This window comes from Phragmites australis, chromosome 21 (genome assembly GCF_958298935.1).
Source record: "Phragmites australis chromosome 21, lpPhrAust1.1, whole genome shotgun sequence".
Classification (NCBI taxonomy): domain Eukaryota; kingdom Viridiplantae; phylum Streptophyta; class Magnoliopsida; order Poales; family Poaceae; genus Phragmites; species Phragmites australis.
Window position 1 is genome coordinate 3,740,811 of NC_084941.1, and position 18,119 is coordinate 3,758,929.

Genomic DNA, 18,119 nt, shown 5'->3' on the forward strand with positions numbered 1-18,119 from the left:
ACTAGTTATTTATGGCTTGTTTTATAGAATTTTCAAAATATTTTTAGAACGGAATTAGGAGAAACCCTATAAAATAACAGTTTTCATTTTTTTTTTTTACTTATAGAGTTGTTTTATAGAAGTAATTCTCTTAAATAAATTAGATGATGTGAGTTAAAAAAATTAGTTTTTGTCAATTTACTTCTCACACGGAATAATTTCATCAATAAAATTTACCTAAAAAATCACTTTTAGTCACATAATTACTTTCTAAAAAATAACTGAAAAAATTTAGATTAGAAGAGCTTTATCAAACATATCCTTAATTTAGTTACATTATAGTAAATCTATAGATATTCTTGATCGATCTAAGCACATCCCTACCGCGCATGTCTTGAGCCTAAGGCTATTTTCGCTAACAGAGCTACCATGACCGAGCAGGTTTGGAGATTGGTGCTCGTGCCCGTTGCTCGAATTACACGTGCTCAGGTGCATCACGTGTAACAAGTGCAGATCGCCCGTGAGGCTGTCCGTGCTCACCGAGCACGCCGAGCGATGCGGAATTGTGGATCTTGCTTTTGCATAAGATGAGCAGAAAGAAGCTTCACCTTGCTCGCGATCTTTGCGGATTCTTCTTTGCAGACACGACACACCTCACGATCTTGTCACCGTCTCACCCAGCCAACCTTTTCTGCACATGTTGGTTTTGCTCGCTGTACGGCTCGACTCATCCCACGTCCCAACCGCTATGCTGTGGTGCATTTATCAAACACTTGGTCTCGTTAAGAAACCCAGCTAAGGGCGGTACTCTTATCTGCTATGATTTGCGACTGTTAGTTGAGTGACAAGTTAGCTTAATCAATATGACGTGCACCAACTTTTAATTAGAGGGGTTATGGCCTTTAGTTAGCGTAGCGTGGATAGCGAAAGCCGCTTTGTTTTTAGTGTGCCGAGAAAGAAGAAAAGATCACTCAATCCGACAAAGTTGTTTCTTCTAGTTTTGAGTCTGTTGCTTTTTATCTCTGAGACAGTGGATTTACAGTTAGGTTCTAGTTTTGAGTATGTTGCTATTATGTGGTTAGATAATAAGAAGTTCTCTGTTGTCAATATGATTAATGCTGCGGCATTATGGGCTACCTGGAAGCTAAGAAATAGTTTATATTTTCAAAATGGAGTTTGCTGCAATATGAAAGATATGTGGAGGAGAATTGTCTTGATGCTCAAAGGTTGGAAGATCCTGTATCCTACGAGATGCCTTTCACATTTCGAGCGTGTGCTTTGCAAGATGGAGGCGGTGCTTTCGAGACTGGAAAGGGTGCTTTGTGATGGGCAAAGATTTGGGAGTAGCTGTCTCTGCTCTTGTTGCTTGCCAGCATCACTCTGCTGAGCCGAGTGCCCCCAAGTCTGAAGAAATGCATCGGTAAAAGCAAGGTCGAGCAGTTAGTACCAGATGTTGGTTCATGTTCCTGGCTCTTAGCAAGAGGGTGACAGTGAACAAATAGAATAGTTTAGTTTTCTATTGAGCTGGTGCTAGCTTTGAATTGTGATTGTTGGACACAAATGATGTAAACAGTTTTGTCTCTTAATGCATTGGGTGACTAGGGCTTGGCCCTTGAATTCTAAAAAAAAAAAAAGTTGTTTCTTCTCTTAAGGCCATGTGTTTTTTTTATATTTTTTTTAAGCATCGGATCCCCTCTCTTCGGGATCTTCATTAAAGATCTTTTAACGGGATGCAAATACGGGGGTTTAAATCCACGGCAGCTGACGAAGTTTCCCGTACCTTACCACTAGGCTAAGAGCCCGTTCGCTAAGGCCATGTGTTTTAGTGTTGCTGTTTTACATGACTCAAGACAGAGCCGAAGAAATGCACGGCACGCACATATCATGGTATGTAAACCGTATCTAAAACCATGCAACGTCAAATGCACGCCCAAACACGTCGAGACGCGTCAATCACTTGTAAGTTGTTTCGTACGAGACGATTGTCCCCATGCGACATACAGGGACAAGCGGCCAAGCAGTAGCAGCGCCTGAGAACGAGGAGGACGCTGCACCAAGCACGCGAGAACGCGCCCGTTCCGTTCAACATGCTGCTGCGTACAATGTTTCGGCTTGCCAGACCACTAGATTGGGTGCCCAGACAAAAGTTCAGAGACGCGAACAAATGCAGGAGGAGCACATACAGACCCATGATACCGGAGCTTCTCGCGCTGCACAGAACTGTACACACTTAGATCCACACATTTACACGACGTGAAGACGTCGAAGTACCATCAGAGTAATAGAAGTATCGCGCAATGCATCCGGTGTCTCCTGTTTAACTCGAGTCAGAGTCATACGGTACAGTTGCAACTCCACTGTGATGACCAAACAGACCTGCATCCTTCATTTCGGGGATCGGCGCGGTTAATGTGGCTGATTCTCTGATCTGCCCATTTGTGTCTGAAGTAGTTGTATATGTCCAACACCATATTACTCCAGGATCTGCAAATCTCCATTCACTCCTCCAGAACTGAACGACTGTAAGTCGCCGTTACCACATCCTGCATAAAGAGAAAAAGAGCGGTGCGGGATCAGAAGTCGGATTGAACTGGACTGCATCCATCACAATGTAGCTAGAGATCCATACCCTGACATTGACGGTTCTTGGCATTGCGATAGCCACAGGTCCATGTGCTTGGCGATCTGCTCTCTTACTGTATCCACAGCTGCTGGGATGAGCAGTTTGAAGAGTCCCCTGGTCAGTGTGAAACATGCGAGAATTCTCATCTGGATTAGGTGATAAATCAAGGGAGTAAATATAAAATCCATATAAACTACTATGTGAACATTGTAGTGTAACAGACAAAGAAAGTAGATTATATTTTCCTGGTCCGCAAAGTAAAAATGAGCCATCAAAAGAAATAGCAAGATCAGTATACTGTACTACAATCATATCAAGCTTTATGGAGCGCTAAATGTTTTGGCCTACCTTCAATCCTGAAAGGACTCTGAGGACAACCTCTCAAATCAGTGCCATGTCCGCAGTTTCTGCATTTGATCAAGTATGATGGCACTGCATGTGTTGTTAGACTTCTATTAGTACAAAAAGCAAGGAAATCATCTAAGAGTTGTAAGGCCAAAAGATACAGAACAAGGGTATTGAAACATGGATAAAGCGACAATGCAACAGGAAGAATTTTGAAGGACTCACTATCTTCCGATGATTTCTGTTTGGAGGCATGACGCCATGGATCTTTGTAAACACAATTTTAGAAGCTGCACATATTTACTGAAGCATCAGAGAAAAAACAAGGAGATTGAAAGGTTGAATGAGGCAACCGATGCAACCATGGTTGGCCTCACAAGGAGGTTACTTTGCACTAACACCAAGGAAACCATCAACATAATGAAGACAAAGGCAATTGTGAGGCTGCTGCTCCAACTGCACAAATATACGCATGGCCAATAGGCGAAGGTGTGTGCCATTTTACAGGGACAGATAGACTAATGATTGCACAGCACCTATTTTCTCAGATTGAAATTGTAAATATTAAGTACAAAGACAATTAAAGCTAGTTAGAGAGACAAACCAGCAATTTTTGTGCCTCCATAATACAAGTTTGTCGTCTTGTGCCTCCATAATACAAGTTTGTCATGAACACATCAGAATAAATATCAAATATCTAACTATGTGATATATACGTATAAAAAATATATCATATATATAAATAGGATATGCACAACACATATTAAGAAGCTTTAGATATCACAGAATCGAATCAGCAGTACTTGATACACCCGGAATCAAGAAAGTAAATATAAGAAAGATTTTGATTAGTTACCTGACTCGATACGATTAGTATTCAAAACAAATTTATCTACTTGGACATTAAGGAAGACAACTCTCTATCGATCACGGCTGGATAAGAGTCGGTACCTCACCCCTATATAAGGCGAAAAGGCTTGAGGGAGGAGGGAAAAAGAGAGAACTCGAGGCAAGCATCTAGACTCTAACAGAGAAGATATTCGGTAACTTTGGCTTTAGATTAGATTAGATCTAATATACTGCAGCAACACCCTCATAGGACGTATGATATTATTCTAATCGGAGGCCCGAACCTGTATATATTGATTGTCTCGTATCGTAATTAATCCCTGCACTCAAAGTTATCCAGTCAATTTACAGACACATTATCAGAAACTAATCTTCGACATAAAGAAAATAAATAACAACAAATTGAAGTACATGAAGCTGTTGAACTCATCACTCCTAAGTCCTCAAACACAAGGGATTACCGTCTGTGCTCCAAATAAAGACTTCACCGAGCGGCTGTCCGACCGAAGCTGTTCCTCGACTAGTTTAGTTGTCTCCTGGAGGGCAGCTTTGCACTCAGGGCCAGCCGACTCTCCAACCTACAGAAAAGATAATCACAAATAAACCCGAAATGGGACTAAAGTACAGTAGGCAGAATCCGGATGTGTCATCTCCACTCATGCTGGAACAGCAGTACTGCCAACCTGTTTGTCAAAGTCAGTGAAGTTGTACACAGCAAGAACCACCCCTGAGCTCGCAAGGCTCCCACATGTCAAATGGGGGGATTTCAGCCTGAACCAGGCACTGAGAGCGCCGGAGTACGAGACTCCGAAGACGAACCAAGAATTGCCGAATCCACAGCGGTTATACCGAGCATGCAAGGATTCCTACAAGGAAACGGCGAGAGAGAAAAAAGATATCATTGCAGGTCAAGAAACAGTGCGTACTGAATCAGACAACAAAATGTCAGCCAAAACTGATAGTGCTGGCGGAAGACGGCAAGGTCGAACAGAGCCTGCTTGGACGACAGGAACCTCAGGTTCTCGGTGCTGAGCAGCTCGAAGGGAGGGCTCTTGCCGTAGTACCGGTGCTCCGGCGTCACCACCGCGGCGCCAAACTTCTTGGCGAGCACCTGAGCAGAGACATGCAACAGGCAGTCCGCTCGTTCAGCGCGAGACGGCATGCGGAGGAGCTTGTCCGAGTGCAGTGCGACTCACGGCCAAGTAGTCGTTGGGGATGCCGTCGCAGGCGGACTCGCCGCAGATGCGCAGGAAGACAGGGCCGCCGGGAGCGCGGTGGAAGTCTCGGCATGAACGGGCATGCCTCGATCCACAACGGCGCGCATGATAAGGCAATATATTGATCGTGCTCTTATCAAAATGAGACGCTAGACTCTAGCTAAACCCAGAGCACAAGTTTACTTAACATCTCCATCTAGGCTAGCACTATATTTTGCTAGAGCATCTGCTACTAAATTATAATTATTGGTGCAGTAAAATATCCTGACTTTGGTAAAATATATTGGTTTCTTTTTTATAAAACACAGATCAAAACAACCTAAGGAATCCATCCTCAAATCCCTCCGCCTCCTTTTTTTTCTCTAGATTTGCTACCTGCAACGATTGGGCACGCAAGGCAGAATTCAGGCACCAACAAACGCAGGGCGGTAGGAGAAAGAAAGGCCATGATCCTCCTGTTTAACTCTAGTCAGTACAGTTACAACTCCATCGTGATGGTTCAAACGGACCTGCGTACTGCACTTCGACGATTGGCGTGGTTAATGTAAATGATTCTCTGATCTGCTCATACTTTTTTTTTCTGAAGTGGCTGTACATGCCCAACACGATGTTTTACTCCATGATATATGGAAGCAGCAAATCTCCACCCTCCATTTGTTCCTTCTGAACAAAACAAGCGCAAGTCGTTCTCACCACGTCATGCGTCAAAGAAAAGATGATACGGGTTACCCGATCTTCGCGAAGTAGGATCCATACGATAATGATAATTAATTGCAAGTAGCCAAGGTAACAATGCAACCCGTCGATTTTGAGGCTAACTATTGGCGATGCAATGACCTGGAACAAGTATTTTCCTAACTATACTCTAAGTTTTCAATCTACACAACCACACACAAAGTTAGAAGTATAAAAAGGTTGCCGTCAAACAACCGCTTTTTTAATCTCATAAGATGAATTTACAAGAGCAAAGAGATAGAGAACTCCCAAACAAGATCATGGGAGCATTTTGGCTATCCTATAGAGGAAATCAGTGCTTAAAGAGTTGTGAAAGAAAATGGGGTGAATACTATTGTAGGATCGAGAATAATGACTAAATGGGTAAATAGACGTCTTATCAATTTCTTTCAAAATAGATGATCTTTTCCTTTTTGTCACTCAACACACCTCAAAAATCAATAGTAGAAGTAAAATTGGAGAGAATCAAATTGCTATGAAAATCTCCAAAAAAAACTCATAGCTCTCATGGATATATATGAATACTAGGTTCCATTAAAACTAATCATACGGGTTATCGCCACAAATGCTAGCAACTTGAGGAAAGAATCCTTTGAATCAAAGAAAAGATCATCGGTAGAAGAAATTCTTAAAGTTGATAATCTAGAGGCAAGAAAATTCAAGACCAACTTTGTATGTGAATTTATGTCTCTATCAACAAGAAGAACAATCTCACAATGTGGAAAAAAAATCAGCTCAAACCCCAAAATAAAAATTACAACGAAAACCAAAAAACTTACCACCAAAGCAATGGAGCAAATAGAAAGAGACTAAAATGATATTAGCACAAGTATGAGTGAAATCACAAGTTTCATTACTCAAAGAGGAATACCCTATTTTGACAGATTACAAAGTGTATTTACTCTCAAAAAGCTCAACACATATTACAAACACTAAGCTCTCATCTTCTCTTCTCTAAAACCTATCTCTCAAGACTCAAATGGTTAGCTCAACCTCCCCACACAGGCCTACCCCCTATTTATAGGCCAATAGAGATAAGTTAGCTCTTAAATTTACTTATTCTCAAAATACTCCTCCCTTCCAATAGCCTCCTATATATCACTGGAATATTTTGGTCCATTTTTCGCTCTATTTTCATCGAACGCCCATGACGTCTTCACAACTTAGTTTTGTCTCGACGCAAATTTCACAATGATGCTATGTGCACTCCATCCTTCCAAGGTTTTGAGGCCAAACCGTGAAACCGTCTCGCACGCTTCTCAAAGTGTGACTCGTTACCACTTGCTTTCACCTCAAGCAAGCATTCCGATTTCAACATATGTACTCCATCTTATGATCTTGACCGATGGCAAGTATCTCCCACTCCCGATCCCTCAAGCCATCTTGTCACTTGCACCGACATCCCATTCGTTTGACTTTATCAACATGTTATTTTCATCCATCTTCTTATGCTTTGCTTGACATCCATGTGCATAGCTAGAATCACCCTTTACTCTGCCTGACCTACTTGATCGTCCGGCATCAAGCATCCCGCTTGACCCCGATCATCCCATCGTTGACCGTCAAGTCGCATCCATCACCCACACAACACAAGATAAGCAAACCCATATCCCTAACTCCATCTCAGTTAGCAGAAATCAAAATCTCTTTTGAAAAAGACATCGTACAGAAAATGTGAACGTCGGATGTTCCCGTGCGTATACCTCCTAGACGTCAGACCATCCGACGAGTTCAAACCATCAAACCGATCACTTGCAACCTCTCTGTAAGAAAAGCTCTAGCATCTCCATCATCTCATCGTCAGACCATCCGACATATAAATCTTCTTCGGACCAACCATCTTCAATCTCTCTGCAAGAATTGCTCCGATGAAACATCCGACGTTCATCCCTTTAAGCACTAGACCATCCGGCGAGTACAAATCCACCAAAGCTGATTTGCAACCTCTTTGCAAGAATACTCCGATATATATTGTTGCCTATCGCCGGACCGTCTGGTGTGTACTTCATCTTCTGCTTCTGAGTTGAAATACTCCGACATGAAACTCACCTAAACGTCGAACCTTCCAGTGTGCACAAAATCCTAAGCGCCAGATCATCCGGCGAGTATAATTTTTCTAGACTAAAAAACAAACATATCAACTCTATTTCTCTCTGCAACTTTGATTAGTTATGATTATAATTGCAACACATATACATGCTCATGTGTAGTCTATAAATTAACAAACCAAAATAATAACATTGTCAATCACTCATCACATATAAAATAAAGCATATTTTAACTTAGTTTTTCAACTATGAACAACCCTCCTAGTTAGGTGTAAATACATAGCAAAATGGGTTCAAATTTTATGGCCACCAGGCTGGAGAGGAGGCAAAAATGTGAAGTCTCATGCAACAATAATACTCTGGTTAGCTTGTCTTTGAGCTAGAGCGTCAAGAATGACTTAATAAGCAATTATCCATTAACAAAATAATCGTGAGTCTGGTGGATAAGGGATGCCAATCAGTCCATTAATCTCCTGGAACAAAAAACAATACACACATGACACATGCTCATGTTAAAAGAGCATGCGCGAGATGCAGCATGTGCTCTTGTACTAACCAGCTTGTTTAGCACACGATATGATTGCATTTACATACCATGATATTGTCTACTGATTAAAGTCCGAGACCATAAGGTGTGCATGGGCTCACTCTGCAAGTATTCCAAAATCTATGCTGAGATCTACCTGCATGGTTTTTCTTTTAGGAGAACCTGTAGTGTTATTCGACTGCTTGACATGCAATCGCCCGAGACCGAGTGGAATACTCATGCCCGTATTATTTGTGTGAGTTGATACACTGCAGTACTGTAAATAGCAGCCATATTTGTCTCATATGCTCGGTAGATTGCACAGGTAAATTAAATAGTAGCTATGCTCCATCTGTTTCCTGGCGATGTCTCCTTATCATGTCCTGAAATGCAGAAAACGCAGACGATGTCATAGGCCAAAAATGAATGGGAAGTGAATTGCAGGTAGGCGTAGCAATCGACAATATTTGAAGCTCAAAAGTAAATATTATAGAGGCCTTCATTAATGTTAATGATAGTTCACGATCACAAATGTTCAATGGTGGAACAGCTAGAGAGCTCAAACTGACCTTGGTCTTGACATTCTGATAGCCACAGGTCAATGTGATCAACAATCTGCTTTCTTACTTTGTTCAAAGCTTCTGGAGATGAGCACTTGGATGAATCACCTGATGGATATAGAATAAAAACAACTCATATGTGGGTTCGTTTACAAATTAGAAAGCTAAAGTCATCCAATCCTAGATGACACAAAGAAATCAGAAGTTATAGCATACAAATTCAAGCTTCCCCTATGCTTAAGAGTAGCTTCAGCAAACATTGGAATGGTGGATCTACCTTCAATATTTGAAGGAGCTTGAGGGCATCCAGAGAGATCACTGCAATGTCCGCAGTTCTTGCATTCAATTAAGTATGATGGCACTGCAGGCATTGCAAAACTTTCAAAAGTATACTAATGGCATTGGAAATAAATGGACATACAAACTCATAACTGTTGCTCGTAGTTGAAACAAAGATAGTGCTCAATGAAACAAGCAAATGCGTACAAAATGATAAGGACGACAAAAAAAGGCTCACATTCTTCTGATGATTTCTGCTTAGAAGCATGGCGCCATGGGTCTTGAGAGCCATTTGCAAAAACGATTTTAGAACCTGCAAGCGTGTGATATATTAACTTCAAAAAAAAAATGAAGGAATCTCTGACTAGCGAAAACACACTACTATGGAAGTCATACTGTAAATCTGAAGAATTATGCCCAGGCCACTGCACATAATTTGATATCCACAAGACTACACTATCAATTCAAAGGCCACACTATCAGAAAGCTTCCTAGTGGTAAAATAGGGGCTATAAGCATGGCAGATATGAGCCCACTTCACTCTTTGGTCTTTCATTTACCAACATTCACTGATCCTTTCCTTTCAAAAAAACATTCACTGATCCCGACCACACATACTTGCCTGCTTTGTGCATCTCCAGCACCCAGACCTCACAATAGTGTTGTGTTAATGAAAAAATGGTAGTAAAATATTGTAACAAAAGAAAAAGGTAGTGAAAACCTCACAAAAAGGAGTTATGGTAAATTTTCATATTCCATGGCAGTTCTTATTCTTCTTTCGTATCGAAACTACCGATCAGAACCATCCAAGGAGCCATCCTCTAATTATTTTTTCCCTTTTTGTAGAACAAGTGATTGACTCAATTTTTTTTCCTTTTTGGCATGAGCCATGCCTTTATCAGATGAATTGGATAGGCAAAAGGACAAAAAGTAAGAAACATAGTGGGTAAAAGGACTGAAGCTGATAGCTAAAAGGACACCTGCAATTCTTGTGCCTCCATAGTATAGGTTCGTCATGAAGACATCAGGATAAACTCCTTCCCCGAAAACATTTCGGCACAAGTCCAAATGGTACCTAGAAAGAAAACCACAAGGACACAAAAATGAATATGAAATCTAGAAACATAATCACACAAGAAAGAGAAGACCATAAATGGCGGGTCAACATCAAACATCAATAAACTTAGACAACTTTCAACATACTATAGTTGTGTAATGATCTTCCTAGTGTGGTAACTGGTAAGTGCTACTTGTTGTAAAAACAAGTACGGAGTAGAAGGATAAAAAAAGGCTACTTGGTAGGAGACAGAAAAATGTGACTTGAGCAAAGCATATCAACTAACTTTATGTCAATCTTTGTAGAACGGACACTGTCATTTTTTGGTGCCACTTGGAAATACGCGACCTCGCTGCAAACTTGGTACCACCAGAGTCTGTATGCTAAATAAAATCAACAGTTTGAAGAATAGTCAGTTATAGAGTGTTTGGATAACGTGCATAGTGTTCCATTTGGAACTCTCAAAGCATGATATTTGCTAAAACAGAATATCAGGGTTAGGCATTTACAGGATTCAGCAGGAGTTGTGTTCTTCAAATACTGTTGATCGTATGATGCTACTGATGCCCCAAATTTTCCAATGTAATAATCTTTAATGTAATGAGCAAATGTTTCCTGCACACTAATAGTTAGAACACGCCAGATTTCTGTGCTAACTAATAACATAAACACACAAAAATAGAAACTTGTGGCCGCTAGGTCACCATATTTTAATTCTTGAAAAGAAAAGTAACATGTATGTAGTTTCCCTCAATTCTTAACAGGAACATACATTGTACTTTCAAATGATGGTACTACTTACCACCAAGTCTGTACCGTTCTTCTTTGCTTCAACTAGTGGCGAGCACAGGACATCAGGATTGCCATATTGGAACTGCAAATGGTGTAGGTTTTCAGTACAGAAATTGTTTTCAGCAGATGAAGTAAAAAAAAAAAAAAGGTACACTGAGCATACCGCAATAGCAGCAGCATCTGCCAGTAAGTAGAGGAAGTCACCATCATTCTCTAACTGCAGGTATCGAAAAGAAATTCATGCATATTAAAGTAGAAGAAAGAAGAGCATTGCAAGGATATAATGATAGATAAGTTGGAGACATCAGAAACAAAAGTGCAGTCATAGACTTGCATGTTCTGCAATATTCTCCGACGAAATGTTACTGGCTACCTACACCAAATGTGTAAAAATGCCCAGATTCCAATATGTTCTGATCTCTAAAGAAGTAGCAAGCCAGGGAGATATTACTATCTATATTAAAAAGAAAGTGTATTGCTGTTAGCAACATCAGTTTATGCCACTTCAAATCAGCATTGTCCTCCTCATGCAATTTTTTCCTTTCAGTTTTTTTGTATACCAAAACTATTAATACAATTTGCAGGATAACTCGGTAAGATGGTAACAAAACTCAAAATAAAAAGTATGAATTAGTCGTGAATGAGATGGAATCAGAAAGTTATCAAAGCAAAAGAAACACACGTAATGTCAAATAATGGATTACCTTTGTTGCTCCAAACAACTGTTTAACTGAGTTGCGGCCGGACTGGAGTTGTCCATCAACAAGTCTCGTTATTTCTTGAAGTGCTTCTTTGCATTCAGGACCAGCAGATTCCCCGATCTTCAGAGATGTAAATCATACACAAAGGTAGAATTTTAGATGCAGGCTAATTTATATCACATGAATCAGAATATGCACCTGCGCTAACCTGTTTGTCGAAGTCTGTAAAGTTGTAAACTGCAAGAACAACTCCTGAGCTTGCAAGACTTCCACATGTCAAGTGAGGAAACTTCAATCTGAACCAAGCACTGAGTGCTCCAGCATATGACCCTCCAAAAACAAACCAAGAACTGTCTGCTCCTGAGCCGTTATACTTGGCATTTAAGGTTTCCTTCCAATGACAGAATGGCAAACTCAGATAAGAGGGTGCACTCATTTGGACACTGACAGGAAAAAATGACCACATATGCACACCTGATAATATTGGCGGAAAACAGCAAGATCAACTAAAGCCTGCTTTGAGGACAAGAACCTTAGATTTTCTGTCGTCAAACTCTCAAAAGGAGAACTCTTTCCATAGTATCGATGCTCTGGAGAAACCAATGCAGCACCAAACTTCTTCGCTATCACCTAATTACATAATCCATCCCACATGCATGTTATCTAACAGCTGGAGTTGTTGCATACAAAATAGAATTATACAAACCAATGTGTAAACCACAAATCATGAATAGAGTATGCAATAAAGAATGTCCAATTATTAAACTCAAAATGTGATTGTGTACACATCAAACTCACAGCTAAGTAATCATTTGTAATCCCATTGCACGAAGCTTCTCCGCAGATTTTTAGGAAGATCGGCCCATTTGGAGCACGGTAGTAGTCAAGAAACTCGTAATAACGCTGCTTGAATTGCCGATGATCCTGCACAGTGAAATAGCATATAAATTTCAGGTCCAGGCCATGCATGAAACAAACTACTTCTGAGTTTTCTTTTGGGTAAAATACCACCGAAATAACAATAGCAGGTTATAATCAACATTTCACACAATGCAACACTTTGAATGAAAATTGAGTAAGCTGAAAAACAGGGAATTACAAAACAACCCCATGCGTTGCAGTACATTAGAATCTCCCTGTAATTGAAGTTCCCATCGTATGGAAATGCAATGAAGGTGTGAAAGAGAGGATCAGATAGTCAGATTTATTGCGTGTAGCAAGTCTGTCTCGGCTAAAAATTGTTGACAGACCGGAGAAAACCACATCATGCTTAAAACTACAGCAGAAAGAGTGAAACAGGTACTACTATTAGGTATCTGGCCTCAACGCTCACCTACTGTTTAAAGGATGCATTTCGAGACGTCACCTACAGCCCCCCACACAGGGTACCCAGTCCCAACGACTCACTAGAAATTCGAAGAGAACAATATCAATCCGAAGGAGACACAGAGAGATGGGTGGGATGGCGGGAGACTTCACCGTGGGGTTGAAGTGGTCGAGGGTTTGGCTCATCCAGCGCTCGTCCCGCGTCAGGTACCTGTCGGCGCCGCCGACGAGGAGCCCCCCGCCAGGCGGCGGCCGCCAGAGCCCCACGGGCTCGCCGCCGTGCGCGAGCAGGAGGAGGAGGGCGGCGACGGAGACGAGGTGCGCGGTGGCGGTGGCGCGGGCGGAGCCGAACTCCATCGCCGCTTCCGTTTCGCTGCTGCGGTTGGTAGCGGAGTGCGTTTGGACTTTTGGAGAAGAGCAAATGCGGCGAGGCTGCGAGCAAGAGAGCGAAGCGTACACGACTACACGTATCTTTTCTTTTCTTTTTTTTTAAAAATTAGATATATGCTATTATAAATATCACGGTTTTAAAATATATTATTGCAAATTCAGTATTTAAAAACATAACATTATAAATATCCTGAAATTAGACATACTATTATAAATATACTAAAATTAGATGATACTATTACAAATCTCCTGAAATTAGATACATACTGTTACAAATCCCTGAAATTGGATACATACTATTACAAATCTTTTGAAATTAGATTTATACTATTACAAATCTCTAGTCGTATATGAAATGACATGTTTTCAAATATTAGATTTATAATAGTATATTTAAAAATCGTGATATTTATAATGATGTATATCTAAAAAAAATTAGGGAAACGACTACACATATCTGTGTGCGAGATTTTGTAACCGCGTCGTTCGTAACGCAGGTGCGGATCTACTGGGTCGCGCGTTTTAGCCGCCGTCCACCTGGGCCGAGCTGTTCGTGCAGTCGTGCGGGGAGATCCGTGTGGGCTGCGGCCTGCGGCCTGCGGCTTTGACAGATGGATGGTTCGCATCGGTCGGCATGGGGCCGTTCCTTGCTGCCTTGCTGGGCTGGAGAAGTTTGTCGGTCTGTTCCGTCGTCTTTTTCTCCTTTTTTTTGTGGTGGTTTCTGAATTTGAGCGTCATCTGTAAGCGAACTTTTATTTCAAAAAAAAATCTGTAAGTGAACTTTGAACTCTGTCAAAACAAATTGTAACTTTACTTATGTATCTTGTTCGGAAGTTAATTACTGATATATATTAACAGGTGGTTACATGCATGCATTCCATGTATTTTTCCATGAAAACTTGTTTACAGTACCTGCGGCCCCGTTTGGAACATCCGATTTATGTGGGAATCGAACTATTACACGTGACATACTTGTAAAGTTCATGCGTCCCAAACAAGCTCTAAAGCATCGCAGTTGCATATCTGGCATGCATGATGGTTTGAATTGCCTTCAAAGTTCAACCCATACAAATCCAGGCATTTCAGGTACGCAGAAACTGCCATCAACCCAGTGACCAGAGCACCTTCTCCCAGCTAGGCCTGCCTTTATCACCGTTCTGAGATCGCGCCGATCCTTGCAGATATCCAAGAGCTTAGCTTGATCTTCTCCTCATTTTCGTTAATGTTTGTAAAGCGTTCTGCTAACTGGGCTGCTCATCTTTGTGCTCAGCATGCAGCGCAGCATAGGACAGCTTCATCGTGGGCCTCCCAGCCCCCTTCTTTCTTGCTGCAGTGTTTGCAGTTTGATTGTAGTTCCTATGTTTAATGAAGAGAAGTGCTCTTGATCCTCAAAAAAAAAAAAAAAATAGGTCAGGTCAAAACCGATACAGCAAGAACGCATTTGACTCGAAACCCGAATCGAAAACTAGATACCTAATCTGATCCGGATCCGATTCACCTAACGGATGGAAATATGCCCCCAATCTTGAACCCAGCGGAAATCCAAAACCCACATGATGACCTGAGGGTGCGGCGGTGACTGGGAGCTCGAGACGGACGATGGCAAATGCAGGGTGAGCGGGAGGAAAGCAGACGAGGACGGCGACAGCTAAGAGTCAGACTGTCGAACACCCGTCGAGAGTCATAGGCGAAAATCAGCTCTGCTCCCCCCCCCCCCCCCCCCACATCTGCGAGGTGTAAAACCCACATTGACCCTACCCGCCTCGCCCTACTCCCACCCCACTGACCCCAGTCTACTTCCTTCCATCCCGGCGCATACACGTGAGATTGAGAAAGAGAAGAACAAGAAGTGCTAGCACGCCCTTAGAAAACTGAACCAACACTTCCAAGACGCCACGACATGGCAAGACGCATCCACACGGTGCTAAACACTCGCGGTCAAATTTATAAAAAGGCACGGGGCCGAGGACGAGGCCGTCGAGAGACCGCCACTGCAGCGGCGGTGCTGCTGCCAAGCGCGTACGTGCGCGCAGTCCCGAGCAGCGAAACGGACAACGGCGCGCGCCAACGAGGGGGCCAGAACGGCCAGCAGACGAGAGAAGCGGTAGTAGGTGACCTGTGTCCCGGGGCCGGCCGGCAGGCAGACGTGTGATACCGCGATATTCCCATCTTTCCCGACCCTACGGCTCGCCTGCCACTGCCAGCATCTCGGAAGCGCGCGCCGTACGAGAAGACGGCCAGGGAGCCGGTGACCCGGCCGCGCTCGCCTTGTCGCCTGGTTGGTCGCTCCAGATACAGAAATGGTTGCGGCAGTTTCTGTCTATCTACTACGTACGTACGTACGCTTGCCTTGCCTAACTCATCGGCGTCCTGGCATTGTTCTGCTGCAGGGTGACAAACGAATCCCTGCGTCGGAGGCGTCTGGACATGGCAGTGGTAGTAGGTGTAGCTTGGTGGACAGTCAGGGCGTGGCAGTGAGAGCGGTGAGGGTCGTGTGTTCAACGAGCTTATCTAGTAATTTGACCGGATTGTTGTTGTTTTTTGCTGTGCGATTGGTCAATTTTCGAACAAGAAATGGTACGCCGGTGGGAGCCTAGGTGATTCACTATACTAGTCGTGCCTAACTTCATCTTTGATTTGACAGATCAAGGATTGACGCCAGGAAACATATCCCTGACAAGAAATATATTGATTATCCAAAGAGGGCACCGTGTACTTAAGAGACATGAGAGTGTGACTTGTGAGGATAAACTACTTAACACGGTGAACTTAAGACTGTGCTCTCATGATCCCTCAACAAAATACGCTCGCTCTGTCACTAGACCTGCTAATGGTTAGAACCCAACCCACATCCAACTCAATCCATAACAAAACAACTACTTTTTCTAGCCCAACCCAGCTCATAAAAAATATGTCTAAACCCCACCCAATCCAACCCAACAGCTTAATTATACCCACACTAACCTACCAATAGGTTCAACCTATAGGTTTGCCATGGGTTCAACCCATGGGCAATGTGAGCATGCCTGCTGCCATGCTACGTACTACTGCTGCTTGTTGTCGGCTGTTATAACATTCTGAGTTTTAGTATATTAACTAATAGTAAATTTTACTTTAAATTAAAAAAATATATAATTAATTAAACCAAATAAAATTAAGAAAATATGTATATGAATATATATATATACATTATTATGTATATATTCATATATATTAAATTGGCTAAGTATTCTAAAATGCACTACTTAATTTTTAAACTTCCTCGTGCATTAATTGATTCATGTATATTTTGTTTATTATTTTTATGGTTCTTTAAGTGAAGATTTGAAATTGAATGTATCTCAATTTCAAATCTATTCTTAGATTCCATTCAATTTGAATTCAAATCTTTTTTATTCAAATCATCTTCCAAATCTTAGAGCTTTACTCCCATCTCATAATTCAAATATCCTCATTTGAATTTATACCAAGACCTAACTCAAATCCAAATTCAAATCTCTCTTTTGAATTTATCTCAAAATCCTTTTCTTTTTTCCCTTTTTCTCCTTGGACCTAATTTTCCCTCCCTCTCTCCTTGCGCGGCCCGGCAAACTAGCCCACCGGTCCGGCTTCCCTTCATTGTTCTCTCCCCGCACTCTCTCCCTGCGCTCGGCCCAGCAACCGCGTTGCGCAGCCCAGCCGATGCGCGCGCCCACATGCGCGTCGCCATCCATGCGTCGCCCATCCGCCCGCTCGCCCGCTCGCCCGCCAGAGCCATCTCCCTCCTCCAGCGCACTGCCATCGCGCTGTCTGCCACCGTGACAGCCATCATCCCCCTGGAAAATATCGCCCGCCTCCTCGCATTGAATGCGTGCTCTCTCTCCCCTCTCTCTGTCCTCACAGCACGCCACCCGAGCACATGAGGTCGTGCGACTTCCACCGCCGCGCACGCGCGTGGTCGACACAGAGCCACCATGCCGTGAAAAAGATCACTACTGTAGTTCAGTTCACCGTGGACAGCACAACAAGTCGCATCGCCTCTTTGCTCATCCCTCCCCCTCTATAAATAGAGCAGCCCTACCTCCATTTCACTGTTTCCCCACCTAGACTCCACCACATCACCGCCGAGCCGCCATTCCTTCCCGCGAGCTACCGAGGAGCACCAGGAGATCACCACCGACCCTGTGCCACCCTCCATCGCCTAGAAGCCCGACAGGAGTACGCCCGTGCTGGAAGCCGAGCCGCTCCGCCGCCACTGCTCCATCGCATCACCAGTCGCCGTCCAACTTCTCATTGTTTTAGAGCTCGATGAGCATCCCCGTCCCCTCGTGCAACCTCCTATCTAGCATGTCGCCGTCCTAGTGCTCTCTCTTCGCGCGGCCACGTACAACAACGTTTTTTCCCTCCACCACCGTTCCATGGTCGCCGCCTGCGTGCGTATGCTATCTGGGTGTGGTCCGGCCATCGTGCCATGTAGCCCAGGAGCTCTAGGATCCTTTTCCTTGCAGGTAGATCGTGCATAGAATAGTGAAGGTGTTGCCCAAGTTTTCTTTGCCGCCTTCGCCTTCTTCAGCCACCGTCTGGAGTTGCTCCAGTCACGGCTTGCCGTTAGCGAACCCCTAGTCGAGTTCCCGGTCGCACGTAGGTGACTAGCGTTAGCATCTGGTTGTGGAACTCCGACGGGAATGTGATTACGGCGAGCTCACCGACGCG

General features: G+C 43.0%; 1 protein-coding gene and 1 pseudogene across 1 annotated transcript; both read right to left on the reverse strand.

Annotated features, from left to right (window-relative positions):
- Nucleotides 1-2,583: 2,583 nt before the first annotated feature.
- Nucleotides 2,584-5,714, reverse strand: LOC133904039 (probable serine protease EDA2; annotated as a pseudogene).
- Nucleotides 5,715-8,306: 2,592 nt separating this feature from the next.
- Nucleotides 8,307-13,481, reverse strand: LOC133903472 (probable serine protease EDA2). The gene is made up of 14 exons (XM_062344866.1): nucleotides 13,191-13,481; nucleotides 12,510-12,635; nucleotides 12,186-12,341; nucleotides 11,920-12,102; nucleotides 11,715-11,831; nucleotides 11,174-11,227; nucleotides 11,021-11,092; nucleotides 10,728-10,833; nucleotides 10,505-10,601; nucleotides 10,142-10,236; nucleotides 9,400-9,474; nucleotides 9,160-9,243; nucleotides 8,892-8,990; nucleotides 8,307-8,705 (listed from the first exon to the last, which is right to left on the reverse strand). Exons 1-14 carry the CDS (start codon nucleotides 13,392-13,394, stop codon nucleotides 8,653-8,655), a joined length of 1,521 nt encoding a protein of 506 aa, XP_062200850.1. The 5' UTR covers nucleotides 13,395-13,481; the 3' UTR covers nucleotides 8,307-8,652.
- Nucleotides 13,482-18,119: the final 4,638 nt, after the last annotated feature.